Source organism: Loxodonta africana, chromosome 4 (genome assembly GCF_030014295.1).
Source record: "Loxodonta africana isolate mLoxAfr1 chromosome 4, mLoxAfr1.hap2, whole genome shotgun sequence".
In the NCBI taxonomy this organism is placed as follows: Eukaryota; Metazoa; Chordata; class Mammalia; order Proboscidea; family Elephantidae; genus Loxodonta; species Loxodonta africana.
In genome coordinates, this window is record NC_087345.1 from 63,770,712 (window position 1) to 63,794,575 (window position 23,864).

Here is a 23,864-nt window from a genome sequence, read left to right on the forward strand (position 1 = left end):
CCCACAAGCAAAAACTGGCCTTGCCTTCTTCCTCTGTCCAAATGTTCTCTGGCGGATTCAGTGTCACAATTGTGGTTTGAAATTTCAGTGACTGAATGAGCTCATTGAATTCTGTTTTACCACACTCACAGTCCACAAAGATTTCAACCTCAGAACTTCTTCTCCGGGATTTCCTCGATTCAATATGTAACATGTTGACATGTTTTTCCTGTAAAAACATAAACAACATCTCTAAATCACCTTCAGAGCATGATAAAAGGGATGACACAGGCTGTTCCTGTTCAACTGTTAAGCAACAAGGTGCCAAGTGCCCACAAAACAGGAAAAGACAATCTCCTCGTTCTTTGATTGAATCCAACATGAAAATGTTTCCAACCATTGTCTCTATTAATAAGCTAACTGTATATTTATGTCTCTGTGTGTAGGTTTTCCTACCTCATTAAAAAAGAGAAGAGGTATTTAAGATATATAAAGATACATGAAATATATATACATAAGAATTTATGTATGATATATAAAATATATACATATAAAGATTTACACATACATATGGCAAAAACCAAACCAGTTACTACAGAGTCAATTCTGACTCATGGTAACCCCACATGTGCAGAGCAGAACTGTGCTCCACAGTGTTTTCAAGGCTGTGACATTTTGGAATTAGATTGCTAGGCTTGTCTTCCTAAGTGCCTCTGGGTGAGTTCAAATCGCCAAACTTTTGGTTAGTAGTCAAGCACTTAATTGTTTGTACCACCCAGGGACTCCATAAAGAGGTATAAAAAGATACATGTAAAGATTTACATAAAATAGAAAGATAGATAGGTAGGTAGAGAGAGAGGGAGAGATAAAATGTATTATAATTGTAAAAATCATCACTTCCCAGGGTGGTCCACATCCTCTGGTGGTTATTTGGGGGAAAAAAAGGGTTACAATTTATATATATATATATGTATATATTTTATATATATATATATATTTCCAAAAACATAGCTAAAACTCAAACCTTGATTTTATAGCAATATAAGGTTTACTTGTGAACTAAAGTTTAAAAATAATTTAAAAAGTAAGTAAATAGTATAGATGGCAGGCAAATGTAGTTAGACATTCAGAAAGCGATATGAAAAGGACCAAAGTTTGGGAAACACACGTCAAATTGTAGCCCACATTGTAGGAAAAGAAGAGGGAGCAAGAAAAGTAGTGAAAAGAGGATCTCTGAAGGCAAATAGCAAACAAACTAATAACTTACTTAAAGAAAACTTACTTAGGGGACCAAAAACAAAACCCGTTGCTTTCAAATTGATTCCAATCAATGGAGACTTTATGTGTTTCAGCAGAGAACTGAGCTCCATGAAATTTCCAATGGCTGTGATCTTACAGCATTAGATTGTCAGGCCTTTCTTCCAAAGCACTACTGGGTGGATTCGAACTGCCAACCTTTCAGTTAGTAGTCGAGCGCAAATCATTTGCATCACCCAGGGACCTCACTTAGGGGGCCATAAGAAGCAAAACAAGGGTTAAAAAAAAAAAAAAAACCTTAAATGGGTCACTTGGTAACTGTCCTCCTTCAGCAACCTCCAGGCTGGCTTTATCCAAGGATGTGTTGCTGCAACTATTGCCCACAAGGAATTTCAGGGATGAAGTCTCCTTATAATAAGGTGTGAGAGGGAGGGCAATAACTTATTACTTAAAAATAAGGTTTAAATTTCCCAAGTGATGTAGGTTTCCTTTCCACTTCCTTAATTCAAGACTAAGTTCTCTCTACTCCACCACCTCCCCACCACTCCAGATGGTACACTCTGATTCTCAGCACAATTCCTGATACAGTCCTGTATAGGAACAGAACAGGCAGTTTCCAGTGCCAGAGTAAGACCACATCAGCATCCTCTCTTATATAAATGAACTAGTCCTGTGACCAGGAAAAGGTCTCTATTTCTATGTTTTTATTAACCTTTGCAAAAACCCACATTTTCTCAATTGCTGTTAATAAAAATAAGACTAATGTTAAGTTCAAGGTTCAAGAAACTTTCTCCTATACATTGTGCCACTTTGGACTTTTAATGTCCTTTGATTGAGGCAGAGTAGCTATTTTTAGTCAAGGGAACTAAGGTCCAGATGGGTTAAGTACCGAGGTCCAGATGGGTTAAGTGGTTTAGCTAAAGCCCCCTGACCAGCTGAGGGCAAAGTGAAAACTCTAGTCTACAGCTGCTAACTCCTTCTCCAGGGATTTTTCCACTGCATCCAGCTGTCAAATTGAATTGGCCTGCCTTTGGACACTGTATGAAGACAGCCCTCGATGATACAATTACATATAAAAGATTTCTCCAGATTTCCATTACCTCTATTTATGGTGCCTGATCTTTCCTTTGAGGTCAAGAGAGAATGAGGAAATATATCATCAAATCAGGTGGCTTTTCCCCCCCTCTATGGTCATCATCGAGGCATCATGATTACGCATCCTTTACAAAGCACTTTCACTCGTATTATTTCATCACAACAACCCTATTAGGTTGGAATTATTGCTCTTTTGCAAATGAAGAAGCTGAACTTTGGAAGCAGTTAGTGATCAGCCAAGTTAGGAGAACACAGGTCTGAATCCCCTGACAGCAATTTAGGCCATCTTTCCACTGTAAGAACCGCCCAAGGCACCTCGCAGAGCTAGGCTCATTATTTTGCTCAAATCAGCAGCCAATGTCCCCAGGTAAAATGCATTTGTAAGTGAGGGTGCTTGCTGAAGGGTAGGGGAGTCATCAGACATACCCTGGCAAGAAGGCCACAGCTTCTCTGGGCTTTTCTAGCCCCATTCGCAACCAGGCTCCTTCCTGAGGTTCAACTCTTACTGATTTGGACCTGGGAAAAGGCCACTGCGTGTCTACAAGATAAAGGGAGAGCTAACCCTACCACACATCTATGAGGAGTGTGTCTCATGTCTACAAAAAAGACACAAGTTCATGAAACAATGAGGCTTAGCGGAGTGCCAACTGCCTACACTCATGTATCTCACTTTGTGCGATAAACATGTTTCTAGGACGTGTGCACAAATCAAATCATCCTGCGGGCTCTTGATATTTAAGAGGAACCCTGTTTGGCTCCTTTTGTGTTTGCATTTTCAGGTGTTAGGGTCACAACTTTGAATTACTGACTTCCTCACCTGGCAGCAGTCTGCCGAGTTCCTAACAGCCTAACTCTGAATTAATAAACCATAGTCCACATGAATCTGCTTCCTTCATTGTTCGCCAGGCGAACTCTTCCTATAAAGCCTCATGATGTTTGGTTTCTTTGACTCCTTCAACACATTATCCAGAAATTGATTCAGTAATGTTTTATACTAGATGGCAGGTTTGTGACCAAGTGCACAGCGACTTTGAAAGTTATGTAAATGATATTTTACATTCACCTGGAAGAGTCTCAGGGCTTTCACCAATCCACCAACTTCGTTTTTCAAGGAGAACACAACGGCTGTCTTGCCGCTCTCAGTAGCAGTTTCACTCTTGCTGCTTCCCTTGCTTTTCTTGTCATCGTTTTTGCCAGAGCTAGCTTTATTTAGCTTCAGGAAGGAAGAGAAAAAATATTCGTTAGAATTCCAGAGTTCTTCATAATTAGGTTTTTTTTTTTTTTCTTTTTTAGAGATTCCCTAACAATCCTATAAACTCTAAGTGAAGTTGCTATCTCACTCATAACTTTCAGTCAGAAATATTGGTCTAATTTACTCTGGGACACTATTTTCCAGTGCTCTCTGACATCATCTAGTGGTTGAAATTAAAGGGAGACCAGATTTGCTTCACTTTAAGAGCAAGAAAAATATGAGTATTATAAAGCATGAAGTATCATTTATGAATAATCCCTACCATTCTAGGTTTATTTTACAATAAAAAATTTGGTCCATTAGCCTGGTTGTATCATACAAAATCTCCCCATTGCTGCCGAGTCATTCCGGCCCACAGGGACAGGACAGAGTAGAACTGCCCCACAGAGTTTCCAGGGAGGGGCTGGTAGATTCAAACTGCTGACGTTTTGGTTAGCTGACCGAGCTCTTAACCACTGCATAGCCAGCGTTCTTTGTATCATACAGAAACTATAAAAATTACAAAGTATATCCAACATGGGACCACGCATGTTTTTCACAACACTAATTTTAGCTTCAATTAAATTTTAAAAACAAAATAGCCATTTCAATCTGAAATACGATAAGACATGCACTGAAATCAATGACATTACTTTCTGCAATTAGGTCCACATTGTCAACACGGATCCGCCTGTACAAGTTCAAAGGATAGGAAAACATTTAAAACTAAGGCCATCTGGGTTGGCGCATGATGGCTGAAAAATGGCTGTTAAAATTCGGCCACAAAGAAAAGAGAGAAGAAGAGAGAAAGAAAGCTAATCCTTAGAAGCAAACAGCAGAACCTGGCCAACTGAAGAGAATTAACACGTTAGCCATTCGAGATATTGTAATACATGATTTACGAACGGCTATTACTCCTGTTGCAAATGTTGATAAGTGACAGATCCAAGCAACTCTATCACATTGTCAAAAAAGAAGAAAGCTGAACTTTTCATTTGACAGGTGATCCAAAATCCTGACACAGTTTGTGTTCTTTATATGCAAATGTAGAATTGGGTAAACAGAACACTCTTCCTGGGAAATCCTGATACAATACCATCGCACCTATCTATTACAGCCTCGTGAAACTGAGAAATGTATGTTTTATGGAAACCCGTAGGATAGTGATTTGTTTTCATCCTCTCATTTCTTTACTGACTTTAGGTTCACATGTTAGTATTGCCTTATTTGCTAGATTTATATATCATAGAAAAGATAAAAAATAATATTTTATTATTTATGACTTGAAGAAAAGAAGTTTATGTAGACATTGACATTTGACAGTATGTTTGGTCATTAGAAACTCAAATGCCTTAGTTCTCTCACCATTTGCCTCCTCCTCACCATACAACACACAGATCTTATAGAAGCATTTTCTACATGAAAGGGTCATACACTAACCATAACTCTGTCTTTTCTTTGTTTTTATTCCAACAGTTCATCTTAACTTCAAATTCCTCAAAGTAATATCTTATTCCAAATATTCATGATATTTAAATGTTAGAAAATCCATTTATGTTTTGGCCTCATTTTTGCAAATTGATTTAAATAATTCTACAAAACTTGCCGTGATTACTTTTCAATATTTTTAGCAGTAATAATATGTCAGCACAATGTAAGCCTCTGGCACTTATTTGGAGCTACAGTACTAAAACAGATTTTCTTCTATGGTACAGGCTGAATTGGAATTAGTCAATAAACTCCGATAATAAGTGAAGTAATACCACTTAATATTTTTAACGAGTAGGAACCTGAATACGTTTTTTTTTCACTGCCATTTTTATTAATTCCTGTAACTATTCCCTCAAATCAGGATCCAAAACCCTGCAAAATATTATGTTTTTATTCTGTTAACATTTAGAATATAAAAACTGTAAATACTGAGACAATGGGTATATTGTTTCCATTACTCTATCAATGAAACTGGAAAAAAATGGAGTAATGAAGAATGCAGAAAAACATTTGAAATGAGCCTGATCTTTCTTTTATTCCAATAGCCTACATCTACAGGCGAGAATAAAAAAAATATTACTTCTACTTATGGGCTTTGTAAACGGAGTGGGGTGTAGGAGAAGAAATAATTTTGTGGGAATCAGAGAGGTCTATTTAATTTCTTCTCTCTGTTCTTCCTCATAATAAATGGCATTTGAAAAATTTTTTGGTTGTGGATAAAAGATATTGTTTCCCCTTATTCTTAATTTTCAGGAACTTCTAAACTTTATACTGATAAACTTGGAGGAAAGGAAGTTTAAGCAAGTAGCAATTAGTACCTGTTTCACTTTATGGAGGGAGGAGGGAGAGGTGGGTAGGGGAGAAAGATGATAAAGGAGGAGGGAGTTGAGGTGTGTGTGCTCAGCATACACCAGGTGTCCATATGGTGAGGAGAAGACAGCCGCTACCCTAGAAGATTTTCTCTCCTCTCGAGAGTGCCAGGTACTCAGTACTCACTGTTAAGCTGCCAAGTAGCTCTTCGGGCACCGCTGAATCCAGGGAAAACCCTCTCCTTGCCCAGTATTTACTGGAAAACATCATCATTGCCGGCTGCATGGATCTCGATGTAATTTTCTTTCTCTGCAGCAGGGGGGACCAGAGGGATGGTAGCAGCGCTGGTGGAGATTGAGAGAGGAAGTGGCCTGCGATCAGCAGTCAGTTTGGGTCGCAGTCCAGAATCCTGGTGCAGAAGAGCAATACGAACCCTCCCCTCCCCTGGCTCCTTTATATGAGTGACTGGGGACTGATGGAAGGCTGATTACAGAGAAATTCATTTCTGGCTGCTGATGGCCACAGTCAGATTACAGGCCAGTTATCTGTGCTCATGGTGCGATTTGTTTCATAGGTTGAATAGCTGTTTGAGCGGGGGTGGTGGAGAACAATACACAAGGGGGTGTTATTTGTACAAGAAAAACATCTGAGGTTAGGGCTCATCTCTCGAACCTGCTAATGGCAAGTTAACCTCAGCCTTTAAGTGATTATGAATGCAAAGGCTGTGTACTTCCTGCTTCTGAATGCCTTTCCCAAAAGAGGAAAATAATTTAGGAAAGATCAGCAACACTGCTGAAGCCTTAAGCTGTTTTACTCTGTGTTAATAAGCTGTTTCTGACCTGACGTGTGTTAAGATTGTGCACATGAGCAACGTGCATGTGTGTGCACATGTGATGGCTTTCATAAAAGTCACTGCTTCCTAATCAAGTGATACCACTACATAGTGTGATGTTCAGGCAATTGTACTGCAAAAAGAATGTGAGGCTTTGATTTAGCCATGTATGCATACAGCTCATAGCTCAGACACTAACCCGAGAATTTGCCTCACTAAGTGGAAAGTAGAAGGAAACTAAATGCTTCTATATCAGTCATTCTTTGATGCTCTTGATGGTTCCTGAATTTTGCCTCTCCCCTTGTAACTAGATCAAATCCAGCAATTTGACATGTACAGATCAATTAATATACTTACTATTCAAACTTTGGGAAGTCGTATAATTCACCATGCCATAGGAAAATATTAACTTCCTGAAGAAGGAAGACCTTTGACCAAATGTTCTTGTCTGACTGCAAAATTAAACATCTGGGACTGCACAAGATGAAAATTTTCAAAACAGGAATGGATAAACTAACTGGATTTTAGTTGTTTCCAGAGTCTTGGGGGATCGTGATTATTACTTAATCTAATTCTATAAATATCATTTGACTTGCGTTTTCTCTAAAGATCAGCTCTGACCAGCAATATAAAAGGCAAATTTGAAAAGGTTGATTGAAATAAATGATAATAATGATAGTGGCTAATATTACTAAGTGCTTAGTATTTGTCAGTCTCTATTCTAAGCACTTTTCTATATATATGGAGAAACTAAGTCACAGAGAGTTTAGGTAATTTGCCAAAGATTCACACAGCTAAGGAGTAGAAAGATAGGATTTGAATTTGAGTACTCTGGCTCCAGAATCTATGCTCTTAACCATTATATTGTACAGGCTCTCAAGGAAAGATATTCCAAATAAGGAAAAATATCTTAACAAAAGTAAGTGCTAGAGATCATACATAGATTACTTCAGCTGTAACCAAGTTTAGGGAGATGTGTAATCCAGCAAAATTTGTCAAGTACTTACTTTGTGTTAGGCTTTGAAACTGAGTCCTGGAGATGCGAAGATGAATGAGATGGTCCCTACCCTCAAGAAGTTCACCGTCTAGCCGAAACAGTAGACATGTGAATAGATAAGTGAAACAAAATATATTGACTTCTCTACAGAAGACATTAGAAGCACAAGAGACAAACTGGTTAATGCTACGTTAGGGGAAGTGTTACCTGAACTGAATCTTTTAATGTGGGTTTGTCATAACTAAAAAAACACAAACAGCAAAAGATAAACTAGATGATTAGGACCTTCTGAAAGTCAAATACTTATGCTCATCAAAAGATTATTCCAAAAGAATGAAAAAGAGAACCCACAGACTGGGAGAAAATTTTTGGCTACCACACATCTAACTAGGGTCTAATCTCTAAAATTTATAGAAAGCTCTAACAACTCAAAACAAAAAGACAAATAACCCAATTAAAAAATGGGCAAAGGACATGAACAGACACTTCACTGAAGAAGACAGTCTAGCAGCCAACAAATTAATGAAGAGATGTTTGCAATCATTAGTCATTAGAGAGCTGAAAATCAAAACTACAATGAGATACCATTTAACACTGATAATAATAGCACCAATCAAAAAAATAAAACAGAAAACAACAAATGCTAGGTAGGCTGTAGGAAGATTGGAACTCTTATGCACTGCTGGTGGGAATGTAAAATGGTAAAACCACCATGGAAGACAATATGGCGCTTCCTCAAAAAGCTAGAAATAGAAATACCATATGATTCAGCAATACCACTCCTAGGTACGTATCCTAGAGAAATAAGAGCTGTGACATGTATAGACATATGCACATCCATGTTCTTTGCAGCATTATTTACAATAGCAAAAGGATGGAAACAGCCTAAGTGCCCATCAACAGATGAATGGCTAAGCAAACTGTGGTACATACACACAGTAGAATACTACGAAACTTTGAAGGATAATGATGAATCCTCAAAACATCTCACAACATGGCTGAACCTAAAGGGCATTATGTTGAGTGAAATAAGTCAGTCACAAAGGGTCAAATATTGAATAAGACCACTACTGTAAAAAGTTAAGAAAAAGTTTTCACACAGAAAGAAACATTCTTTGATGGCTACTAGGGATGGGAGAGGGGGGAAGGAAAACCAATAAGTGGATATGCACTAACTTTGGTGAAAGGAGACATAATACACAATATGGGGGAAGTCAATACAACATAAGGTAAAGGAAGACCCTGAAAGGCATACAAAAGTAAAAGGCAAGAATGCTAAGTACTAATACATATACAATATTGCAACAACAGTAATAACAATGTACAAGTGGATACATAGGTAGATATGTACACCCATGCATATATATATGTGTACATGCTGCAAATATACCCATGAAAACTTCTTAGCCTTCACCATACATTTCCAGGGACTGAGGTACTGGGTTGGAGGGCTAGGGACCACTGTCTCTGGGGACATCTAGGTCAATTCACACATCATAATCCATACAATGTTCTACATTCTACCTTGGTAAGTAGCAACTGGGGTCTTAAAAACTTGCGAGCGGCCATCTATGATACAACAGTTGGTCTCTTACCATCCAGAGCAAAGAAAAGCGAAGAAAACCAAAAACTCAAAGAAGCAATTGGACCAAAGGACTAATGGACCACATGAACCACAGCCTCCACTAGCCTGAGAGCAGAAGAACTAGATGATGCCCCACTACCACTACTGACAGCTCTCACCAAGACCACAAGAGTAGGACAGAGTGGGAGAGAAAATTCAAGCTCATAAATAAGACCAGAACTACTGGTCTGAAAAAGACTGGTGGAACCCCTGAGACTATGGCCCTTAGTAGACACAGTTCGAACTTGGGAGTGATTCCGGAGATCACATTACAGCCATAAAATAGACAGGCCTATAAAATGAACAATAACATCAGCAAGAAATGTACACCTCAGAACAATCAACTATAGAAGACCTAAAGGGCAGCATTTGCCCAAAAGCAAAGGTCAGAAGGAAGAGAGGGGCAGGAAAGCTGAGCAAATGGACACAGGGAACCCAAAGAGGAAGGAGAGAGAGTGCTGGCACATTCACGGGTTTGCAACCAATGTCATGAAACAAACTGTATAAATTGCTGATTGGGAAACCCATTTGTTCTGTAAACTTTCACCTAACCACAATAAAATGTTCAAAAAAACATACAAAAGTTCTAAGAAAGAACAGGCTTCTTTTTTCTATCATGGTGGGGCCTTGGTTCTTGAACAGTAATTAGTAGTAGTAAAATATGAATCAGAATTTTAGAGAACCCAGTTTACATGATTTTGAGTAAACTAGGATTAGGAGCTAGAGAGGGTATTCCTGAGACCAGGGTTCCTGTGCAAAATTGTAAAGGTAGGGAAATTTTCTCCCTAGGTTGCCTCTTCTTTACTCCAAGTACCGGCTGTTCTCTTGTTCTGTCTGCCTCACTTCACAATTTAGAATCCACCCTAAGATCCTCATTCACACTGAGGTGTTGATGACTGGTTACGGTCCAACACAGCTCTTCTCATCAGCATTTGAGGTATGTGGAAATTAACTTGTTACTAATAATGAAGTGCTGAAGTTTGAAATAATTTACTTTTTAATAAATCTGAGTTGACTCAAGTTTAGCCCTAAATAAATAAATGTGAGTTTGTCAGCCAGAGATAATGGAAGATAGTAGAGAAGTGATTCCAGGTAAAAAACCTAACCCAGTGCCGTCGAGTCGATTCCGACTCATAGTGACCCTATAGGACGGAGTAGACCTGCCCCACAGAGTTTCCAAGGAGTGCCTGGCAGATTCGAACTGCCGACCCTTTGGTTAGCAGCCGTAGCACTTAACCACTACACCAGCAGGGTTTCCTGATTCCAGGTAGGGGGAGCAATACGAGAAAACCTAGAGAACTGTTGTTGCTCAACAGTGATGAAGCATAGGTTTGGGCCAAAGGTTCCCAGTGAGAAGCAAGGCTGAAGAGGTCAGCAGGGTCCAGGACGTGGTAAACCTTTAGTGACATTTATGGGAGCTTGGCACGTTATCACTTACTCCTTTAGAAAAAGGAGAACAATTGGAAGGGCTTATGCAGGGCAATAGCTAAACCATACTGATATTTTAGAAAAGCGGCAGCTTGGAGGACTTCAAGAGGAGAGGCAGAAATCACTTAGGACTTGAAGAGTCTCTTAAAGGGATGATGACCTGGGCTAAGACAATGAGCATTACGGGTGCAATGAAAAGGACAAGAGATGTTAAGGAGGTAAAACCCATATGACAAGCTCCCTATTTAGATGTGGAAATAGAAAAAGGGTGTCAGGATAATAACTCCTAAGTTTCTGACTTGGGTGACTGGGTAGATAATAGTGTCATTCATTGAACTAGGCCAGATAGGAACAATAACAGTTTGGGAGGAAATTTTTACAATTAGGTTTTATACATATTGCATGTGAACCACCAAGTAAAGATGTCTAATAGAATTTGGATATATGAATCTAAAACTTGAAGTGAGACCAGAGCTGGATGCAGAAGCTTGTGGCATAGCTTCCAGCCTCGCAGCAACACGCAAGCCACCACAGTAAGAAAAACTGACAGATGTGTGGGGATAAAAATTTAGGTATTGTCAAATAACTGAAGCTGTGCAAGCATAACTTCACTCATGGAGAATATGTTGTTTGAGAAGAAAGCCAAGAACAAAACCCTGGGGAACACCAAATTTCAGAAGCAATGAAAAAAAAATTTTTTAAAGAATAAGAAAAAAGTTCAGAGAGGAAGGAAAAGAAGAGTCAAAGGAAGATAAGTTCCTAAAAGACAAATCTAAAACTTAAAAATAGAATGAAGGGCCGAGTATTTTGGAGCTCCGAATGCCAGGATAAAAATTTACATATAAAGGGAAGGCAGTTATTACTTTTTTATTGGGACTACAGCCTAATGAACGTGATAGCTTATGAGGATTTAGTCTGGTGACTGTGTGCAATATAGACCAAAAGGCAGGAAGACTCGTTAGAGGAAAGAGAATTGATGAAAACTAGAGTGGTAGCAGTTACGAATAGAAAAAGGAATATCAAAATATGGATCAACAGGGAATTGGTGGCTCACTGAATATTATACCTAAAAAGAAGGAGGAAAAATAAATAAAAAGGAGTCAAAGACACGAGAAAAACTGTAGTTTTCTGTCTCCATAGAAATTGCGATACAGCCAACCAAAAGGAGTTAGTTTTGGAAAAAAAAAAAAGAACTTTCAGAGACAATGAATTTGAGTTAACCCCAGTACTATCAAGTGAATTTAAACAGCATGTAATTATAAATGTGGGACTGGAGTTTGGGAAGTAGATCACAGTCGGGAATAAAAACTTGAGTGTTTCTGTAATATAAGGGTGACAATATCAACACCTTATACAGCTGTTAGGCCAATAAAACTGGATGTGTATCAAGTGCTTAACACAGTGTCTGGTTGGAATTGGATGTTCGTATGCCAATTATCTCCCTAAAACCAAAACAAAACCCATTGCCATCCAGTCGATTCCAACTCATAGTGACCTTAAATAGGACAGAGTAAGACTACCCCAGAGGGTTTCCAAGGCTATAATCTTTACGGAAGGAGACTGCTACATCTTTCTCCCACAGAGTGGCTGGTGGGTTTGAACCACCAACCTTTTGGTTAACAGCCAAGCCCTTCACTGTTGTGCCACCAGAGCTCCTAGTTATCTTCCTGTTTTTGTTAGGTGCCATCGAGTTGGTTCTGATTCATAGCGACCCTATGTGCTTAACACAGATATGCTTTGTGATTATTTTTTATTTTTGTGATTATTTGCTATATTGACCAAGAAGGGTGACCTGAGAATGATCAGATTTCATTAATAAGCAAAATATGAGATGTATCTTATGCTTGTGTTCTCATTGTCATGTTTTTATAACAACACTCACAAAGAGACTAAGAAGAGGTAAGAACATTTAGGCCCAATTTGATGAGGATAAAACTGACACACAAAGAGGACAGTGATTTATTTTGGAGTGAATGAGACAGTGAGTGGTTCAGATGAAACCAGAATATACAGTTCAGATTTGAAAAAAAATGACCTTTATCAATGGGAAGCAAACCAAATGATGCCTCAAGGCTGTACTTGCAGGATAATAAGTTTGGGGAGAAAAAGCAACCTACATAGTTTTAAGATTTAAAAAGATGGGCTGTGGTGGTGTCCATTTGGTTGCTGTCTTAATTATCTAGTGCTGCTATAACAGAAATACCGTAAGTGGATGGCTTCAACAAAGAGAAATTTATTCTCTCACAGTCTAGGAGGCTAGAAGTCAGGATTCAGGGTGCCAGCTCCAAGAGAAGGCTTTCTCTCTCGTTGGTTCTGGGGGAAGGTCCTTGTCATCAATCTTCCCCAGGCAGGGAACCTCTCAGCCCAAGGACCCCAGGTCCAAAGGATGTGCTATTCCTCTGGCTCTTGTTTTTTGGTGGTCCGAGGTCCCCACATCTCTCTGCTCGCTTCTCTCTTTTATATCTCAAGAGAGATTGACTTAAGACATAACCTAATGTTGTAGACTGAGTCCTGCCTCATTACTACCTCTAATCCCACCTCCTTAACATCATAGAGGTAGGATTTACAACACATAGGAAAATCGCATCAGATGACAAAACGGTGAGCAATCACACAATACTGAGAATCATGGCCTACCCAAGTTGACACACATTTTTAGGGGGGCACAATTCAATCCATAACAGTTGGTATCAGAGAGTAACAATTACAGCATTTATTAAACGATTGATCATGCCAGGCCTCATACTAAACATTTTATATGTACTCCATCTACTTCTCACAACCCTGTGAGGTAGGTATTACCCCCATCTGCAAATGAGAAACCAAAGGTTATGGTCACAAAACTAAGAAAGGACTAGGCCAGGTTTAAAGGCCATGATTACCTGACTCTAGCACTTCTGCTTTTACCCTTCCGCTTTACACTCAAAAGTGAAGCGGGCACTTGTTGGTATGGATTATTCGATCAGTTTGCCCCTTTTTTTTTTTCTGACATTTATTTTTCAGAGTTTATAGGATAAACTTTATGTCCTTTGCAAGAATGTAAAGCCCTTTATAAGGTGGCCCAAACATCCACATCTCACCCTGAAGCCAGCTTGAACTCCTTGAGAAAACAAATTCCTAAGTCAAGTTGTACTACTGGTCCAGAAGTACCACCTAGCAACCCAATTGACATTATTTGCGTTTACATAGTTATCTGAGTCTAAATTGTGGCCAAGAAACTTTGGTTCAACGATAACCAAAACTAAAAAAACCCAGTGACGTCGAGTCAATTCCGACTCATAGCGACCCTATAGGACAGAGTAGAACTGCCCCATAGAGTTTCCAAGGTGCACCTGGAGGATTCGAACTGCCGACCCTTTGGTTAGCAGCCGTAGCACTTAACCACTATGCCACCAGGGTTTCCAAGTTTTTAAGGAAAGTTTAGGAAATTCAGGAAAGAGTTTAAACAAGAGGAGGGACTGCTGGACCAACACCAGGCCTCTCTCATGGGTTCACTTCTTGGATGAAATGAAAGGCTCATGATTCAAACTCCTTCAAAGAATAAACTCCCACTCTTCGACTCGATGGCACTGGCTTTGGTTTTTTTGGTTCTTCTAAACTAATTCTAAGCTGAAGAGAGATGTGGAAAACTCAGCAACTCAGATATGTGAAAAACATTGCAAAATCGAATTTAAAGAGTAAGCAAAAGAAATGGGAATTTCTGTGGTAAACCAGGGAATCTCCTTTACCGTTTTAAAAAAGGAAAAAGAAAAGAAGGGTGCAGTCTCATGTCTGGAATGACTCAGTTGTAGTCCTGTTGGGACGAAGGGGAATAAATCAGGAAAATCAGCTGTGCCTGACTGATGGCTCCGGGATTCTGCCATCTCAACCCCACTCACTGAATCTCAGCTGAAGCATTCTTATTCCTTGAGTTCCTTTCCTAAGAAGACATGTGCCTCTACCAAGACTCAATCCACCCATTCTGTAAGTTGTTCATAAAGCTAGGGTTTCTTTTGTGGCCCTTTTCAGGTATGAAATGTTAATGAAAAGGATTATTTTCCCCTCTAGGTGGCGCAAACAGTTTGAGCACGATTGCTAACCTAAAGTTTGGCAGCTTAAACCCACTGGCAGCAGGGCTAGCCATCTTCTTCCATTAAGATTACAGCCAAAAAAAAAAAAAAAAACCCTATGGAGCAGATCTACGCTGTCACACGTGAGGTTGCCACAGGTCACAATCAACTCAGACAACAACATTGTCACCAATCAAAAAATTTTGGCACAAGTCATACTAAACAAAGTTTAAAGGCTAATTTGGAAAACACTGTTAATAGGATGTTAAGGAAGCTAGTGAAAACCATGATAGGGTTTACCCCCTTGGGAAGTCCATGAGCCTTTGAGTCTATAGAAGCTCTGTAAACCAAAAGAGAATAAATATTTGTCCCAAAGTTATTCGTAAGTTGCATTTAAATTGAGCAAGTTAACAAAATTCCAATTTTAGACTTCTTTACACACGGACGTGCAAAAGAAAATGATCGTCTTGGATTTTCTTTTTGGGGGGGCTGGGGGATGGAGGGTAGTACAAGAGCATCTGCGGTTATAGTAGTATTACTATTCTTTTAAGCATGCAAAAAGTACTTATACAATTTCACTCAGAAAACTTTGTATTTTAATTTTTATATCATCTATTTGAATTAGATGTTAACTGCTAATGACTTCCTTAGTCAGCAATACTACACTAGACTCAATTAACACTTGACTCAACTAACAAAACACATTTGGCCAAAATTTGTATATGTTCTCCATACTTGTGCTCCTGACTATGGAATGTAGTGTAAATGCTGAGCACTCAGGAGCAGCACCTTAATGGTTCCACTGGAAAGCATTTCACTTTGCAAAGTGAGTTAGTGACATCCACAAGAGAGATCCAGTCCTTTACACTGATCAGGCCACACAACATCTAAGGCAATCTAAAAAACAGCCCTATTTCCATTTCTGAAGCACTCTTTAACCCATTGTGGCCTGTACCTCCAATCAGACTGGTGTGGTGTTGGAGACATCGATTATTGACATCACAGCAAAACCCTCTTTGTGGTTAAGTAAGTCTTTTTAACTAAAAAAGCTGAAATAGAACTGGACTGCTCCTTGATCGTAACTAAGCTTATTGCAATTTGTTCTTCTCATTCTATCTTATTTTGCACATAGAGATATGCGAACACCATTATAGATATCTGAGAGGGTATATATAGCATATTTTATTGATTACTCAATGGCACTGGGTGCCTCTTACTATCCTAACATTCAGATTTTATCTGTAACGACTGAACTACAGGTAAATATATTTCGGATAGTTCTTAGAAAAAGATGCTTTGGTTATGATTAGCTTTTCTTTATGGTGAGTTCATAGGCAGTGTAATTTCCCATAGGCTAAAGAAGGCACTTTGCATATCCAAGAAGAGGTAGCAGTAGGTCCCCCCTAACTTCCCATCCCCCCAGCGCATCTAAGGGCAGTGCATTGTTTTTCTATCAAGATGATCAGCCTCATACATAGGAGTGTACTTACACAAATAGTGAGAAATGCACTTGTAATTAGAACAATTTTTTAAAAATCTACAACTTAAAATCCTCATAAGGTCCAAAGGCAGAATCTGGCCAAATACAGCTGCATCATTCAAAAGACGGTGTATTGACATTAAAAGTAAAAAGCTTAGTATCAGGTAATGACATTAGATGCTGATGGAAGCCGTTCAGATACATTTCAATAGTTTAATCTGTTCAGAAGTGACACTGGAAGTTTTTTTCATGAAAATGTCTAAAAATTGGGGAGAAACGCTACGTAAGATAGGCTGATTGTCATCACTTTTTACTAACGATGGTGACCAGAAATAGAGCAAATCCACCTAACAAAATCAAGGAACTACTTTTATAACTTATGGAGTTGTGTATCTGACCAGAAACCAAAGTATTAACATATGAAACACAATATGTAAGGGTAGTCCTCTAACTTGAGAGGGCTCAGGAATCATCTGGATGCCTGTTAAAATGCACATTCCTTGGCCTTGCCGCCAAAGATTCTAACACAGTAGCTCCGAAGTAAAGCCTGGACATGTATTTTGATAATACAGGCCAAGGATATGGAAATGAGCACTTTAGAGATATTTAAGTAAATATGCCTGCTCCTGCACCATCCACATGATTGGTTGCAGCTCAGACTGTGATCCATAGGATGTCCACTGGCTGATTTCCAGAAGCAGACCACCAAGGCTTTCTCCCTAGTCCATCTTAGTCTGGAAGTTCTGTTGAAACCTGTTCAGCATTATAGCAACATGCATCCTATCTCCATTGACTGATGCGTGGTGGGTGTGCATGAGATGCACCGGCTGGAAATCAAACCCAGATCTTCTACATGAAAGGCAAGAATTATACTATTGCCCCCCAGTTGACATGGAGTCGATTCAGACTCATGGTGACCTCACGTGTGTCAGAGGAAAACTATGCCCCATCCGGTTTTCAACGGTTCTTTTTTTTCGAAGTAGACTGCCACGGTTTTCTTCTGAGGTACCTCTGGGTGGACTCGAACCTCCAACCTTTCAGTTAGCAGCTGAGCAAAATAACCATTTGCACCACCCAGGGATTAGTTAGCATCCATAAAAGATCTATCTCAGAAGTGTTAAGCTCAGCAAGAATCAGCCACTGTCTCCAAAGGCTGATGTTTTCTCACTGTTCAAAAAAGCTGTTGTCTCCAGTCACCAAGACTAAAGTTCCCAACATTAAAGACGTGAAGAATCCTAGACACACAACACGATCCAAACAGGGAAGGTCTTACATAAAAAGTGGCTTCCTACAGACTCATACCCAAATTCAAAAACTTCCAAAGGTTAAATTAGAAACTATCTGAATTCTAACAACTTTAAGTATCAAATAATATGGCACATAATATTTTTACATGTTATAAGGGTATGATAATGCATCTTGTAAAAACTGAAACAAACCAGCCTTAGAAAAGTCAGACTAACAAATGCACCTGAACTATTTATTTTACCAATCTCAGCAGCTCTGGTTTATGTAGTATCTGCTAACTGGATTTTGTGAACTCTGGTCGGGACTTGAGCACTGTATGTATTACTATCACTTCCACATCAAAAACGTATAGACAGAAATGCAAACTGTTTAGTAAAAATTAGGTTTTGATAAGTAGTTTTATAATAAAACTTGACAAAAGTTGAACTTCACTAAATGTATTAAGATTTTCCAAAAACTCCAAAGCAGATATCACATTACGTAGCAGGAAAAAAACTCACAAAAAGCCACTGTCCGGGAAGAACAAGGAGGACATCAAGATGTTCTAAACAATTTCCTGAATAGCAGGAAATGAAAGACTGGAGATGCTGAGTTTTTGATCAGTTTACTTTTTTTTTTTTTCCTGAATAAGCTTACTCATTATTAACTGATGAAAGATAACACACATATAATATTAAAACCTAAAATCTAATGGTTCTACTGTCATGACCGTCAGTTAATGCTCAACTAGGGAAAAAAGTTCATTTGATTCCCTAACTTTCTGGAAAAAAAAAAAAAAAAATGCCTACCAGCCATTTTAGAGCTGCCTAACTTCTGGGGAACTTTTCCTTTAAACTATTAGCATCGACTGTGGTGAGATGCTTTACTAAATCTGTTAATTCCACCCTCCAGGGCAACACTCTGCCTATTCTCATGCCGATAAACTTTTTTTCAGTTATACAAAGCATCATGTTTCTTTCTCATTCTCACAACTCATTCAAACGAATTTTTAATCACATAAAAATATGAGATCCATATTGGATTTATTTTCTCTGATGAAGAACTAGCAAACTACTTCTAAGCATAATTTAACTGAAAACACTACTTCAACTTCAAATTTATTTTAATGGTATGTACAGGAGTTAACAAATTACAATTAAAATGGAATCAGTTATGTTAATTCCACATAACTTAAAATCATGCAACAATGCATGGTAAAAACAACAGGCTCACTCATATACAAAAAAGTATTATTTGAACTTGTGATATCTTGAAATTTTTGACATAAGTATTTTTCGAAGAGTATTTATAAAAATTTAAAGGCCTGATTATTAATGCACTATTAGGAAATATAATAAACATTATTAGTAAAGTTACAAGCAATTAATTTTAAAATCATACCAGGTACAGGGTTGAATGTATTCTCATGAAATATACATTTGGTTAAGAAAATAGTTTTGAAAAAGATCTCATATTGAAGCTATGTATTAATTTTGTCAAATCAGATTCTATAAATCAATAATCAAGTATATTCAGTTAAAGAAAATAAGCCTATCCTTTCTTATATTCATAAATAAGTAGTTATACATTGTCTTCATATACAAGCGAAGAAAAGTTCAATGTAAAAAATATGCTGCCAATTCACTTATGGTTGAAATAGTTCTTTATCTAGACATTAAATTGCTTTGATGAAAATGTCCAAATTTAAATCACATTCAACTAGCATAATTCTTTAAGCTGAGTATTTTTGTAAACAATAGAGAAAAACAATTCCTTTTATTTTGTTGCTGGGTAACAATTCACTTCTTAGCTTAGAAAGCTACAGAAAGGCTCAATATTTAATTTCATCAAATCCAAACCCCACTAAGCTTAGAATAAACAAAGTGAATGTTTTTCAAAGTGCATAACTTCCAACCCATCCACTTGTAATATTATCCAATTCCAGTTCATCAGCGAGAAAATAAAATATGCTTGGCTATAAAAATACTAAGGAATGTTATTGAAAAGGAAAGGCTATTTGGTAGAAGTAAATACAAAAATAATTAGTTTAAATCTTTGTAAAGCTTTAATGCAAGAACATCACAGTACACTTTCTTTCCATAAACCTTAAAGCATGATCAATACCACCTTTCAAGTACTTGAAAATAGTTGCAACAAAGTGTCTCTTCAAAAATTAAGAATGATCATGCAGGTGTTAATCTGCTGACATCTGGGGACACGGATAGCTGTGTTGGGCTGTCATCTCTGGATCCACTGGCAGCAAGTACAGGCGAGGAGTTACTGTGAAATGCAGGTGTAAGACAATTAGTCACGCCAACATTTTCATCTTCACCAGTATCTGAATCTGGCATTATAACTTCACTGTCCTGAAGCCCCAGGATATCACAAACTGCTTGTGGCAATTCCTGAATAAGGAAAATCAAAGACAAAACCAACATTCATTAGAGGGGAAAAATACTCACATGGTAATACTTCTATTTAGGACTACATTAATTCCAGAATCTCAACATCTGTTCCAACAGTGTAATTGTCATGTACCCTCTCACACCTTTCTTTCTCCACTCCCCAAGTGAAATCCTAAAATAAATCAAAGAATCAGTTCAAAACGCTACCTTTCTTCTTAAGTAGTTCCCTGGTCTTCTCTGCCAAATTAATCACTCTCCACCCTACCACATAGTTTTCTAATATTTAGTATTTATCTCCTTCTCCTTTTCTTATTTATATCATCTTTCACTCAATATCCACCGCCGTCGAGTCGATTCCGACTCATAGCAACCCTGTAAGACAGAGTAGAACTGCCCCATAGAGTTCCCAAGGAACACCTGGCGGATTTGAACTGCCAACCTGTTGGTTAGCAGCCATAGCACTTAACCACTACGCCACCTCTTTTCACTCAAAAGAGGTTCCTTAAAAGTAAGAAATCTCTCACTGACATGTTTTCAACACAGTAGCTATCAAATAATGTCTGTAAAACTGAACCAAAATAACTACTTGGATATATGAACAAATGACAGTAAAACTAAGTTTAAGAATTCTTATTAAAAATGCAAAAGCCAAAATACATCAGAAGTGTGATGATTTAGTTTGAATTCAGATCATAATACATCAAATTTGCCCTGTTTTAGAAATAATTAAGACCTCAACTGATACAAATGTAATGACACAGATTAAATACTACTACCCATTTAATTATTTCTGGTTAGCCTCTATCTTTATTTGGGGATGCTGCCTATTAAGAGTTTCTAGTCTATATTCACTAATTCAATTGGGTAATATATCAATGCTTCAATTCTATGGCTTCTTCACTTGTCTTGGAAATATTCTCATTACTTTTGTCATTTTGCCTTATTATGAGATGCTTCCTATCTGGCACAATTAGTCAACTGTTTGCAATTAAGTGCTATAAATCTATAATGGCAACCGAAATGCTAGCCAATGCTTTGTCTGCCCTCCACGTGTTAAAACTGCCACTTATTTTACTTCTAAGAAGTAAATCTTTTGCGATCTCAACCCACCAAAAAAAAAAAAAAAAACCATAAAAACAAACACAAAAAATCCTTGCAATTATATAAAGCTCTGTATGCATACCTTGCATTTTGCCATCTGTAGAGAAATTGCCTCTGCCCTGCATAGTACATCTTCCACATCAATTTTCATGGACAATTCATTGATATGCTAAAATGCATCAATAAAATAAAATGATAATCTGAAACCAAAAGCACTATTATATTCTACTATATAAACAATGTATTGCCAGTAATGTTTCAGTGCAGATAAAACCCTTCAAATAAAAATATTCACATACTAAAAAAAAATTCACATACTACAAACAGGAAATTCAATATATCTCTCATCAGATTATTCCAACTTTTAAAGCTAAAGAATAGCTAATAAGCTTATGGAACATTAAATCCAGCAGCTGTCCCAAGTTTGCTATCTCACATTTACAAGCAAAAGACAATTGTTTTTTAAATAACTAATCTACATAAAAGAGTTTATTTGCTGAATTTCCTTTTATTCTTAATTAGCTAGGTAAACATAACCGGCCAATATGTATTTCTTCAACTGTCAATCTCAGAGAATCGATTCTAGCACTAAATGTTATTGATGCAGTTTAAGTTACTCAAGGGATTCAATAAGGCTCCAAGGAAATGTTCTACACCTCAGCACGACCGAATAGGGGAAATGGCCAAAATATTAAAATTAAAGGAAGAGCTACCTTAAGTATTTCATTAAATCCATAATGCTTTTCCATTATTTGCTGCTTTTCTGATTCCAGAATAGCACAACACAGAAGAAGATGGAAATTTTTACATGGCAGCTCAGTCCACATTACCTATAAAACATAGAACTGTTTAGTAAACTTTATCAATTCTAAAATTATCTTCCTTACAGATACAATGCTGAACTCAGAATGACTTCTACACCTAGCGGAGGCTGACTACTTTGGGTTGTCCACTGTTTTTCTAGTAAAGAAATGAGGGATAGGGGAGTCTTACCTTTAACTACAAAGTAAATAACATCAAGTTTAACATTATGTGAATATGATGAATTCCAAAAATGGCTCTTTAGATAACTACAAAAAGCAAATCACTGAGCCTAACCAATGTAACTTATTAATTAAAGAATCAAAGCCATGAGATTAAGGTGTAAACAGGATAGCTCTAGGGTTAGAGGCATTTTCAGTATTTTTCTTAACTTTCAGTTTCTCAGTTCTAAATCATCTTCAGTTCCTGAAAAAAAATAAGCTAAGTCCTAGAAATAAAAAAAGATTTAGTTATACAGAGCAAGGAACTGAAAATACCACAGAAAGCCCGATTAAATTCTAAATATGGAAAAACTTTACATCGTATTATGTAACTCAGAGTATCCCTGGTTGTGACAAAAAGTGAATCAGTTGCCAAAAATGACATGTACAACATGTTTGACCAGTGGTTATACTTCTTCTTAAGTATACGTAATGTCCTCAAATATAAGTCTGTATTTTCTCCCGCTAACGTGCCTAAAAATATCTTCTCTGGAAAGATAAAAAGATCTACATAAATAACACTATTAAACCACATACTAAATGTTTTTTACTTCTTACATCAAGAGTAAATCAAACTGAATAATTTTTAGTTTAATTACAATACAATTAACCTCAAAGGTTTCAATAAAAAGCTTCAATTTATTTGGTAAACACAGATTAAGGAGTTAATTCTAGCTATGCAGTAACAGCAGCCCTGGTGGCACTGTGGTTAGGTATCTGGCTGCTAACCAAAAGGTCAGCAGTTTGAATCCAACAGCCACTCCTTGGAAACCCCACGGGGTAGCTTTAACATACTCAATACATCTTTTAAAGAAAAAGTTGAGGTACTAATTTAACAATATTGATACATATTAAACTATTCTAGGTGGAGAACACGTGAGTTTGACTTCTAGTTTCAGGACCAAAGAAGAGAGCACAAGACAAAGATCCTTCTCTAATGGTGGCACAGTCACCAACAGCATCAAGGAGAACCTACGGGCATCGATTTCTAGCTGTAGAAGCCTCAGGAGGCACTGAGGTCCCACTGCATGTTAAGTCTGTTTATCATCCATCCTTTCCCTGGGAGAATTTCTGTCACCCCTTAGTTAATATATAAAGACTAGGCAGCAAACAGTCCTTATACACGTATTTTATTTTAAAAGCACACTGATCTGTTAACCTAACAGTTAACTGATACTTGAGAAGAAAATAATTTTCTGTTTATCATCAAGAGTTGACCTGGGTGCAAAATGGAACATGAGAATATATAGCAAAAACATGATAACGGGTTTCCTCTAGACTGGAGTGAGGAGAATGGAACTGGGGTGGTGATTAAAGAACACATTAGTCATACCATTATTTTTTTTTCCCTTGCGAAAAAGAAGACTAGAAACAAATATGGCAAAATGTTGATATATATATAGATGGTGTGATTTTTGTTCTATTATTCTAGTATTTTGTTCTAACTAAAATTTCTTTTAAAACACAACTCAGCTCACTACCAATGCCACAGACTGCAAGCTAGTTAAAGTGTCATCTCAACTGACTGGCCTATCTGCCAAAAACTTCCTTGAACTCTGGACACAAACCTTTACCAAAATGTGGTGGAGCCTCATGTAAAGTCAAGTCACCCAAGGAAAGAACACAGGCAGCAAATGACCTAGAGAACTGGTTCTGGGCTACCTCTCAGCCCCAAAGCTCAAAAGAGTTGTGATTTGCAGAAAGACGCTCCAAAAGACTAGATATTTAATACAAGATGATTAATTTTTAAGGAGAGACCACAAACCCATCAGAATTTTTGGAGCATACTTGTCTTAGAAATTTCAGTTAGGCTATAGCAATCCATTTATATTCCAC

At 37.7% G+C, this 23,864-nt stretch overlaps 2 protein-coding genes across 49 annotated transcripts in view; both read right to left on the reverse strand.

Annotated features, from left to right (window-relative positions):
* Positions 1–19,426, reverse strand: part of TPH2 (tryptophan hydroxylase 2) — a 365,498-nt gene extending 346,072 nt beyond the window's left edge. For all 46 annotated transcript variants that reach the window (XM_064283865.1, XM_064283862.1, XM_064283861.1 and 43 more), the window contains exons 1-4: positions 7,703–19,426; positions 6,050–6,207; positions 3,395–3,544; positions 25–208 (exon numbers count right to left, since the gene is read on the reverse strand). In XM_064283865.1, the coding sequence (XP_064139935.1) occupies positions 25–208; positions 3,395–3,544; positions 6,050–6,148 (433 nt within the window). In that variant the 5' untranslated portion in view covers positions 6,149–6,207; positions 7,703–19,426. The remainder of the gene's footprint in view (positions 1–24; positions 209–3,394; positions 3,545–6,049; positions 6,208–7,702) is intronic.
* Positions 19,427–19,542: 116 nt separating this feature from the next.
* Positions 19,543–23,864, reverse strand: part of TBC1D15 (TBC1 domain family member 15) — a 64,543-nt gene continuing 60,221 nt past the window's right edge. For 2 of the 3 annotated variants that reach the window (XM_010598887.3, XM_010598890.3), the window contains 3 exons: positions 21,720–21,836; positions 21,089–21,175; positions 19,543–19,905 (listed from right to left, as the gene is read on the reverse strand). In XM_010598887.3, the coding sequence (XP_010597189.1) occupies positions 19,684–19,905; positions 21,089–21,175; positions 21,720–21,836 (426 nt within the window). In that variant the 3' untranslated portion in view covers positions 19,543–19,683. Of the gene's footprint in view, positions 19,906–19,962; positions 20,078–21,088; positions 21,176–21,719; positions 21,837–23,864 lie in introns of all 3 variants that reach the window. The other variant, XM_023558979.2, reaches the window with a different exon arrangement.